This window comes from Lemur catta, chromosome 1 (genome assembly GCF_020740605.2).
Source record: "Lemur catta isolate mLemCat1 chromosome 1, mLemCat1.pri, whole genome shotgun sequence".
Lineage (NCBI taxonomy): Eukaryota > Metazoa > Chordata > Mammalia > Primates > Lemuridae > Lemur > Lemur catta.
This window is the reverse complement of record NC_059128.1, coordinates 116,360,983-116,370,928: the sequence shown is the minus strand read 5'-3', so window position 1 is coordinate 116,370,928 and position 9,946 is coordinate 116,360,983. Positions and strand designations below refer to the sequence as shown.

The 9,946-nt window shown below is 57.0% G+C and overlaps 2 protein-coding genes across 3 annotated transcripts; one reads left to right on the top strand and one right to left on the bottom strand.

The window, feature by feature from the left end:
* Positions 1-506: 506 nt before the first annotated feature.
* IER2 (immediate early response 2) lies at positions 507-2,299 on the bottom strand. The gene has a single exon (XM_045550603.1). It carries the CDS (start codon positions 2,153-2,155, stop codon positions 1,496-1,498), a length of 660 nt encoding a protein of 219 aa, XP_045406559.1. The 5' UTR covers positions 2,156-2,299; the 3' UTR covers positions 507-1,495.
* A 2,596-nt stretch (positions 2,300-4,895) lies between these two features.
* Positions 4,896-8,078, top strand: STX10 (syntaxin 10). Of its 2 annotated transcripts, none has more exons than XM_045550598.1 (8): positions 4,896-5,157; positions 5,404-5,573; positions 5,720-5,814; positions 5,891-5,953; positions 7,105-7,212; positions 7,308-7,361; positions 7,500-7,594; positions 7,684-7,776. In XM_045550598.1, coding segments are annotated over exons 1-8 (846 nt in total). In that variant the 5' UTR covers positions 4,896-4,897; the 3' UTR covers positions 7,685-7,776. The 2 variants fall into 2 exon arrangements, with proteins under 2 accessions (XP_045406554.1, XP_045406553.1); XM_045550597.1 differs by having other exon boundaries at positions 4,912-5,157; positions 7,308-7,414; positions 7,684-8,078.
* Positions 8,079-9,946: the final 1,868 nt, after the last annotated feature.

The following is a 9,946-nucleotide window of genomic DNA, read 5'->3' as shown; positions in this document are numbered from 1 at the left end:
AGATGAGGAAACTGAGGTTGGGAGCTCACCTCCCTGCCTGAGCCACACAGCTATACTCCCAGAGATTGGAATTGGGGCATTAAGCACACTTAAAAGTTGACCCGCTCAGCTCCACCCCAGGCTATGGGACTCCTGCCAGAGCTGAGTCGGTTGGTCGTGAGTGGCAGTGGGGGTGGGGGGCGAGATCTGCCACCTTTCAAGTTTCCCAAGGAAATGTGGTCCCCAACTCCGCTTGGGGCACTGTACCCAGCAGTATCTACCCAAACGCCTAAACTCAGAAAACCCTCTTCCCCCACTCCCGAGTTGTAGGGGAATTTCGAGGGAACACCCAGATTTCAGAGTGGAGCGCCACCAGCACGGAAGTGTTGAGGCAAAGAAAAGGGGGCCCAGCCCGCTCCTGCCACGTGGTAACCGGTCTGACCGGTTCCTGGGGCCCCAGCAAGCCGCCGCCAATGCCTGACCCTTTAACCCTGCCCCTCCCCCACCGGGGAAGAAAACCAGACAGCTTACTTTTTGCTCAAATGGTCTTTATTTTCCTATCTGACATTTCTAACAAAACGCCAGGTGGAGGGAGAATCCACGATTGGAAAGGTAAACAGATCCTCAGAAACTCGCCGGCAAGAATTTCCTCCCCTCCCAAAACTGGTCCAGTGTCACCAGTGACTGGTCCCAGCTTAACCTTACAGTGCTTTGAACATCCCGTCCACATTTTCGGGATTCTGACCAGGAACGTCTGGGTTGTGTCCATGTGTCTGAGGGAGGATCACGCTTGAGACTAGGAACATACTCGCCACCTCTAACGCACCAGATGAGAAAATTTTGAACCTAAAAAACCCTGATGCTCCCACCCGAAGGCTCAGGGGCGTGTGACGCTAACCAGTAGCAGCACCCACGGACAAAGTGACTCAGGCCACTCTCCTCCCACTCCCCAGGGCAGGTCCACACGCCAGACCCTCCTCCTAGGCCCCACACCCACGTAAGGCAACAGGAAGCTCCCCACGTCTGCCCCATGACGCAACGATGACCGCTTGCACAAGTATGTCAGTGGCGGGGGAAGGGGAGTGCGGGGAATTCTCAAAGGTTGGAAACGCAAACACCAACTATTGAAAACCCTTGAAGGGGCAGCACAGCCCCCAGTAAAAAACAAAGTCTGACCCTGAGGAAATTAAAGAACCAAGCCTCCCTTCTCCCAGTCCAGTAGGAAAAGGAAAAGTCCATGTCCCAGTCCGTTAAGACAGCACCTGTGCGCGCGGCAGGTCTCGGCGGTAGGCGCCCGCGCCCCCGGCTCAGGCTCCTCGGTGCCGTAGCTGCACACAGAAGGCGACGGCTCCCCGGGGGCAGAGTCCCTCTCCGGGCCTCTTCAGCAGCCCGGTCGGCGGCTTCTCTCCACGGTTTCCGCGGGCGCTCCCCCGGGGGTGGGCCTCGCCTCGGGTCTGCGTACTTGGGCCACAGGCTGGACCCGCGCTCTGGGCTCCGGTAGCGTCACTCGGGGTCTTCAGAAGGCCACCACGGCCCGCACGAGCACGTTGAGCATGCTGTCCGCCGGGCGACAGGCCGGCTTTGCCTCGCACGCTGGCGGCGCCGTCGGAGGGGCCGCGGGATTGCAGTTCAGGAGACCGGAGAAGCGCCTCTGTAGGACGCGGGCCAGGTTGGGAAAGGCGCCCTCCGCTTGCGCCGGAGAGGGCTGCAGGCGATCAGGGACCTCCAAGGACGCCGCCTCCTCTTCCAGACGGGCTTTCTTGCTTGGGACCAGTCCGACGTCCCCTCCATCGCTCAGGTTGCTGCTCCGCCGCTTGCGGCTGACTTTGGCAGGGCGCGGGCCACCATGGGCAGGGGCCTCCTGGGATCTCGGCGCCTCCTGCGTGTCCATGGGCTCCGGGGAGGGCTGCTCACCGTCGAGGGGCGCTGCCTCGGCTTCAGCTTCTGCTTCCCGCGGCGAGTGCAGGCGAGGGTCGGGGGAACGGGCGGGCTGCAAGGACACCTCGGGCTCGTGGACCTCCACCTTGGCTGAGAGGTAGAGTTCCCGGGCGCTGCGCATGACCAGCGACAGCTGCAGACTCCGGTGCAGCCTCAGGCCACCGCGCTGCATGCGCGAGTGGTACATCTTCCAAACAGACAGGGTCATGATGCGTTGTGCCTCCTTCTGCACCTCCATAGCGGCTCGACGGTGAGGGCGACAGGGACTCCCGGGATGGACAAGGCGGGCGGCAGGTGCACTCCGGACAACGGGCTCGCTCAGGCCTCTATCCACGCGCAAACCCACGCAACAATACTGCTAGGACTCTGCCCCGGCGCCCGCCACCCGGGCCCTTTTATACCCCGAATGACATCACGGAGACGCCCCGCCCAATCAGAAGGCCGCATCCGGGCTTTCCACCGCGCCGTGGCTAGAGACTCCTTAAAGCGACAAGGTGCAATTTACCCAGCGAGGAAAAGGGACCGAAACCCGGGCAAGGAAGAGCGTCCCCCACTACACGCTGACCTCTCAGGGTGGTCTCCTTTCTCTGAGTTCCACCAGTGCACCAGCGCAGGCCCAGGGTGGGGGGCCGAGGGTGGGGCTCAGGGCCCACCCACATGCTTGGAGGCCCCAGCGAGTCGTAGGCGGCAAGTTTCCCTTCGTACCGGGGAAGACCCAGGTCGAACTGGCATATCCTCGTAGGCACTGCCCCTAGCATCTACCAGGCGTCTAATGAATGTTTTCTGCATCAATAACGATGCAACTTACTACATGCCAGGCACTGTTAAACGTTTTCCTTTTACTAACAGCTTTTTGTTATTAATTCCTTTTATTAATACAGTGTTAATTAATATTAACACTGAGTCTATCTGCTTTCTTCAGGTGGCGAAACCAAGGCAGAGTCACTCGCCCAATATTTGCTAAACGAATAAATGGGCTGCTGCAGTGAAAGGGGGCCACTAGGGCCTCCAGCTCTTCTGTCTCTAACGTACGTGTACGCCAGCCCTCCTCATTCCGAAATTACCCACCCGGTGGGCAGCCTGAGCTGCAGCTCTGAACCGAGCATCCCCCCAGTTTCCCGAGACACGAGCTGTACAAGTGGTCTTGGCGCTTGCCCGACGGCTGGGTCAGCCGCATGACAGTCCCCGTGAACACGTGCCTGCCGCCCCCCAGACTACAGGGGCGGGTTCGAATGGGAGCTGGAAACTGAGCAATGTAGAGGAAGAGCACAAAGAAATCATCGGCCCCATTCTCCACTAGGAGCGATACCTCCAAGGAAACCTAAATCCAATCCCTCAAAAACGGTGCAAAATTTGTTCGAATACTGCGGGCCCTTTAAGAGGTGGCGACCTTCCCCCCCATCCCCCACCAGAAGCGCCGCAGAGCCTTCCCGCCTCCGGCGCGGACTGACCTCCACGGCTAAATTTGGAAAGAGTGACGTAGGGCAGGCGCCAAAGCCGCTTCCGGCTGCCCATATAAGGGCAGGGGCCGGGACACAGCGCTGGTGGGAGGCGATGTACTTCCGGAGGCGGGTCTTTGGCTCTGGACACGCCCCTCCCTCCCCCTCCCGCGTGTCCCGGTCTGGCTGGAGCCCCGGGCTTCCTGACCTGCTTCCAAATGGGGAGAGGAAGGTTTCACTTCCTTCTCTCCGGGGGCCAGGAAGGCGCGATGCCGGGAAAACACCCCGCAGCGGGTAGGGGCGACCTCAGGGCTCCCACTGACGCCATCTCTTCGAGACCCTACGTAGCCAGCCTGCCAACACGAGAGGCGACCTGCTGGGGACACCTTCATCTCATCCGTCCCCCTTCCCACGGAGACCCCAGATATTTTCGCCTACGAAGCCCTCTCCCCGGCTATTCCTGCCTTCCCCCCACTCCCATGCTTTGGAGCACCCCCACGTCTCGCACCGCCTCCGCACTTGAGGACTCAACAATTCCTCCCTCCTAAAAGACCCCCTCCAAAACCTGTCCCAATTCAACGAGGCTGCCACACTGCGGCGACCTGCAGAGGACGCCCCCATCCTTGCCCCCCTAACCACCACAGAGACACCACAATGACATCCCCAGCCCAGGCGCTGTCTGTCTCTGAGACCCCACACAGCCACAGCGACTGTGACATGCACAGGGGCAACCCTCTGAGGACTCCCTGACATCCCGCCTATCACCCTCCAGGGGAGACCAGCCTCCCTACCCCCCCCCGCTCAGACCACCCCCAAAAAAGTGCTTTCCCGGCGACCTCACTCAGGGTGCCTCTGTCACACAAGGAATGACCTTATGAGCCCCTCCCCAGACACTTCTGGCCCCTCCCAGACGGAGATTCCACACGCAGAGGACCGCCCTGGAGACCACCTTGTAAGCCACCAATATACCCCTTCCCTTAACCCCTTCCAAGCTCGCACTTAGACTCCGCGCTTACGGAAAAACGTGTCTCCGAAAGCCACCCCTACACACGCTCTGAAAGGTGACCCTTCCCGTACAGGCATCTCTGGGGGCCCCACTCACAGCCACCCCACCCCAAGGCGACCTCCCACCCCCTGTGCAGGAAAAAGAGAAGGAGGGAGTCTCAGAACTCCCCGCAGGAGAATTCCCGCTCCTCACCCCGCCCCTGCAGGGAGGAAGGGAAGACCACCTCTCCCTTCAACCCTTCCCAAACCTGCCACCTGGGACCCTAGGCTGGGACGATCTCCCAGGACGGGATCCCGGTGCCAGCTCAGGGAGTCTCAAAAGATTCAGCAATCGAAACAGCCCCTCCCCAGCCATAATCCAGTCTGAGTTAAGGGAGGCTATTATTATTTACATGGCCTAGAAGGGAAACTGAAGTGTTGCAGCAACAATCCGAGGGGCTGGGTCTCGAACCGAGATTCCGAGCTCGGACCCAAACCCAGACAGACAGAAGCAGGACATTGCCCGGGTCAGGCACGCAAAGGCGGAGAGGCGGGGCATGCGGGCCGGAAGCCAGCTCTGCCCACAACCAAGATGGCCGCAGGGAGGGCGGAAGTTCCCGCACTTCGGGCCTCCAACGCCTCTCTTTCTCCCTTGGCGGCCCTGCTCTCGATGGTGGCGTGGCGGGGGCTGGGGAGGTGGCGCGTCCTCCTTGCATGGGAGGGAGCCAGCGCGCAAACCCAAGCCGAGAGAGGGGTTCGGCCTGGGGGGAGGGGGGGTTGACATGTCTCTCGAAGACCCTTTTTTTGTAGTCCGAGGGTGAGTGACAGCGATGGGAGAAGGCGGAGGGTGCTCAATCCCCAAGCCAGCCAGTGCCTGGGTGCTGGCCACAGCGTGCCAGGCAGGCTGGGCACGGCCGTCTGGGTGCACGGGTCGCCCAGCGTCGGAGTGGGAGGGGTACGCAAGGGGGATGTGGGAGGCTCCTGAGTCCCGCATTAGTTTGGGGGCTCAGCAGGCGGCAAGGCAGCCTGTCCCCAACCGCGCCTGCTGTGCCCCTGCCCGCAGCGAGGTACAGAAGGCAGTGAATACGGCCCGTGGGCTGTACCAGCGCTGGTGCGAGCTGCTACAGGAAGGCGCGGCGGTGGGACGCGAGGAGCTGGACTGGACCACCAATGAGCTTCGGAATGGCCTGCGCAGCATCGAGTGGGACCTCGAGGACCTGGAAGAGACCATTGATATCCTGGAGCTTTTGGTGGGGGGTGGCATGGGAGAGCCAATTGCAGGGAGGCAGGGGCCGCTGGGAGCCAGTCCCATGAACACTTGGAAGGGTAGGGGGAGGTGGGTATCTGCTTCTGGCTTTGACACTTGACTCTTAGCCCACGGATAGTGGAATCCAGTCCAAGCAAGTTCAAGCTCCCAGCTGGGGACCTGCAGGAGAGAAAGGAGTTCGTGGAGCAGATGCGCGAGGCAGTCCAGGTGCGGAGACATCTGTGGGGGTGACTGTGGGGAGGTTAAGGGCGTCTTTACTCCCTAATGCTGTCCTCACCCCCAGGAAATGAAGGACCATATGGTCAGCCCAGCAGCCGTAGCCTTCATGGAGAAGAATAACAGAGAGGTAAGGCATCCACCCCAACATGCCCACCTGCGTCTGTCTGGGTGACCCATGCCTTTGAGCGCCAGCCTGATCCATATCTGTGTGTGTGTCCGCCTGTCCCTTCTGTGTCAGTGCCCATCTTCTCTGTGTGCAGTTGTCTTCTGGTTGTCTACCTACGTGCTCTTGCTCGGTGTGTACACCTGAGCCCTCTGTGTGAATATTTCCATGGGTACCTCTCCACCTTCTCCTATGGGTTTGTGTGGGTTTCCTGCTGGGGAGCGGAGGGCTGGGGGCCTTATACCTTTCTCCTTTCTGCTTCGGCGCTGTTTGCTCTGCTTGTGACTATTTCCAGGGTGTCTGCCTACCTCTGTCTCTGTGCATGCACCTGACCAATCCAAGTGCGTGCACTTGGCCTCTGAGCGCATCTCCGTCCATCTCCCGGCAGCATACCAACCAGTTCCTGTGGGAGTATGCCTGCCCTGTGCACATGTGTACGCATGCATATATTCTCCCTGCCGCCTGTCCGTCTTTCTCATGTGTGGCCATTCTTCGCTTGTCAAAAACCACCAGCCTCTCTCCATCCCCTTATAAGTCCCCGTGGGGTCTGGGAGCTGAGGCCCCCACCAGTTCAGCATCCCGTTGCAGTACCTACATGTATGTCTTCCAGATGTGCTACCTTAGGGATTAAAGGCCAAACTCTAAAAGACATCTCATAATAAGTGTTCTATCATCTGAACACTTAGGTCAGGCTGAATGCTTTGCTGCTTTGCCTGCAGCCAGCCCCAGGAAGAGCCACTCGACTCAGGTCACGCACCTAGCCAGTGATGGTAACCGGATTCAGCCATCTGACTCCATTATGAAATAATTTAAAAAAAACAATAAAAGGTGACATTTATTAGTACTCAGTGTGTATTGGGCACTGTTCTAAGTGTCCCCCATGGATTAATTCATTGAATCCTCATTCCAGCCCCAGGAAACAAGGATGAATGCTCTCCCCATTTTATAGATGAAGAAACTGAGGCACAGGGAGGTCAAGTGACATGGCCTTGGGGGGAACCCAGGCCATTCTGTCCCAGAGACTGCCTTCCTGACATCCACTGTGTGTGGCTTTGCCACACATGTGCCCTGCTGTGAGTGGGCGTCCCTCCCTGAGTCTGGTCTGTTCTCCGCAGATGCTGGTGGCCAAGCCAGCCACCCAGAAGTCACCCAGTGACCTGCTGGATGCCAGCACGGTCTCGGCCACCTCTCGCTACATCGAGGAGCAGCAGGCCATGCAGCAGGTGTGTGCGGGTGGCCGAGGGCCCTGGGATGGAAGAGCCGGCAGACCATGCTGGGGTCCCTGGCAACAGCACCTGCTACCCCTTCCGCTCTGCAGCTGATCGTGGACCAACAGGATCAACAGCTGGAGATGGTGTCTGGGAGCATCCAGGTTCTGAAACACATGTCTGGCCAAGTTGGGGAGGAACTGGACGAGCAGGGCATGTGAGGCCAGGCCCCCGGGGGTGGGCCAGGGGCACCCTGGCGTGCTTGGGCCCTTTGGGGGCTGATGCCATCCTGGTCTTTGCAGCATGCTGAATGCGTTTGCTCACGAGATGGACCACACCCAATCCCGGATGGATGGGGTTCTCAGGAAGATGGCCAAAGTTTCCCACATGACGAGTGGTGAGTCCCCGGGGTGGCAGTAGGTCCTGCGGGGGCAGGTTGTGGATAGTATCCTCTCCTGCTGTGACCTCTGACCTTCTTGTCCCCAGATCGCCGACAGTGGTGTGCCATCGTAGTGCTGCTCGGGGTTCTTCTCGTGATTTTAATCCTACTCTTCTCTCTCTAACCCCAGCCCTCCCTGGGGGAGCTGGTCCCTCATACCTGAGGAGCCACCAAACACTTTTGAGCTGGCTTTGCCCCCTGGAAGGAGAGGATCCTGCCTGGGGGTTGTCCCCAAGGCTCTCATCCAGAGCCAGTGGGACCCTCAGGGCCCTGGGCCAGATCCCCCTGCCCCTGGTTGTCTGAAGTGCACTTAGGGGGTGGTGGAGGTAGAGAGACCTCAGACACACCCCTCCCCATTTCTATTTCCAGTGCCCCAAAGCCATTCGCCCCTGTGCCTTCTGCATGTGCCAATTTGGAAATAAAATTCCAGCCTTTTTTTGTACCTATTTGTATCCTATGGTGTGTTGACTACAAACTTGTGATGGAGCCCTGATTGGAACTCCCATTCTAACCCACTGTTTGCCTGAGCAAGAGCCCCGGGGTGTGTGTGTGTGTGTGTGTGTGTGTGTGTGTTTTACAGATTTCAATGGTTGACAATTGGTGCAGAAGAGACTATTGTGGTTTATGTTTTGGTTTTAATAATGGATAATTTATTACTATTGAAACTTCCAAACCCTGACTTTTCCTTGAGTCTCTGAAGTTCTTTCTGAACATCTGCTTATCCCGGCCTAAGGCAAATAAATCCCTTAGATGTGGAGCTTCACAGTCACTTCTGAGGGGCTTTTGAGCCACACTGGGTTCCACTGCACACCTAGTTACAGCGATTCCTCTCTGATAAGCCACAGAGCCTTCCTAAGTACAAGGTGATTCCCATAAACGGAGGAAACCTTCAAGTGCTGTGCATCTGAGATTATTAGATGTTTCCAGCCCACGCATTATGTAATCAGGCATCAAAACCATGCATCTCCGTTGCTCATTTACACATTATAAAGTGCTGTTACAAGGATGTCCTTCTATTAGCGAATTTGTCAAATCTTAAAAAGAAACATCCATACGGAGTCCTTTTTAATGGGCTAGGTTCTCTTAATCCTTTCTGGACTTAATGCTAGATCTTCCTCAGGTTGAAAGATGAACTTTTGGAGACAGGTGCTGTGGCACATGCCCGTAGCCGCAGCTATTTGAGAGGCTGAGGTGAGGGGATCACTCAAGTCTAGGAGTTCAAGGCTGCAGTGAGCTATGATCACACCATTGTAGTCCAGCCTGGGTGACACAGACCTAATTTCTTTAAAAAAAAAAAAAAAATTGCTAGGCATGGTGGCTCAAGTTTTTTTTTTTAAACCACAATTAAGAATAATAGATTATTGTAACAAACAAGCAATCACATGGATTTAAAAACTGGCAAAACTGGCTGGGCACAGTGGCACACTCCTTTAGTCCCAGCTACTCAGAAGGCTGAGGCAGGAGGATCACTTGAGCCCAAGAGTTTGAGGCTGCAGTGAGCTATGATGACACCACTGCACTCCAGCCTGGGTGACAGAGCGAGACCCTGTCTTTATTAAAAAAAAAAAAAAGGCAAGGGCGGAGGGAGACACACTTCTGGAAGATGGGTGGTTTCTGCTTACCTGGGGTTGCCTACATGCTTAGGAAGGCAAGATACCCTGTTACTTGAAGTTACTTGTGACTAGAGTCACCACTGGATTTTTGATGGTGATGCTGTTGGCTCTCAAAACCCCTACTTTCTGGTGGCCGTACCACTCCAAAGGGGGCTGGTCTTACTGAAATATACCCTAGTTGCCCTGTGAAGTATCATTCGGTCATCTTCCCCATGCACGTGGGTACCTCCCCTCAAGTCATCGCAGATCGGTAGCATGTGGCTTGGGCTGAGATGAAGGCTCCTCCATCTCAGGGCAAAGATCTTTTAACCTAGTGGGATCCCCAAGGTTGGTGAATATCCTTCTCATGTTACTCTGAAAATCAACCATGTTATTTTTGAATCAATGGGGCTTTCACGTAGTGGGATCCCAAGACTGGTAAATATGTTTCCCATGTTACCTTGAATTAATCCCATGTTATCTTTGAATCTGTGGGGCCTTGGGGCACCTCATGTTTTTTCTTGATGGAACCTTTTGTCCTTTCCAGGGCATAGGAGGGCAGCAAGTGTGCGGCAGGGTGAGGAATGTGGTGCATCTGCTGGGGTAGCTGGGTGGTTGTTGCAACTGGAAGCCATCAGCCCAGAGTCAGGGGGCTCTGGGTGGCCCCCCCCACACCACCACCACCCCAATCCCCCAGTGAGCAGCATGCGCAGGGCTG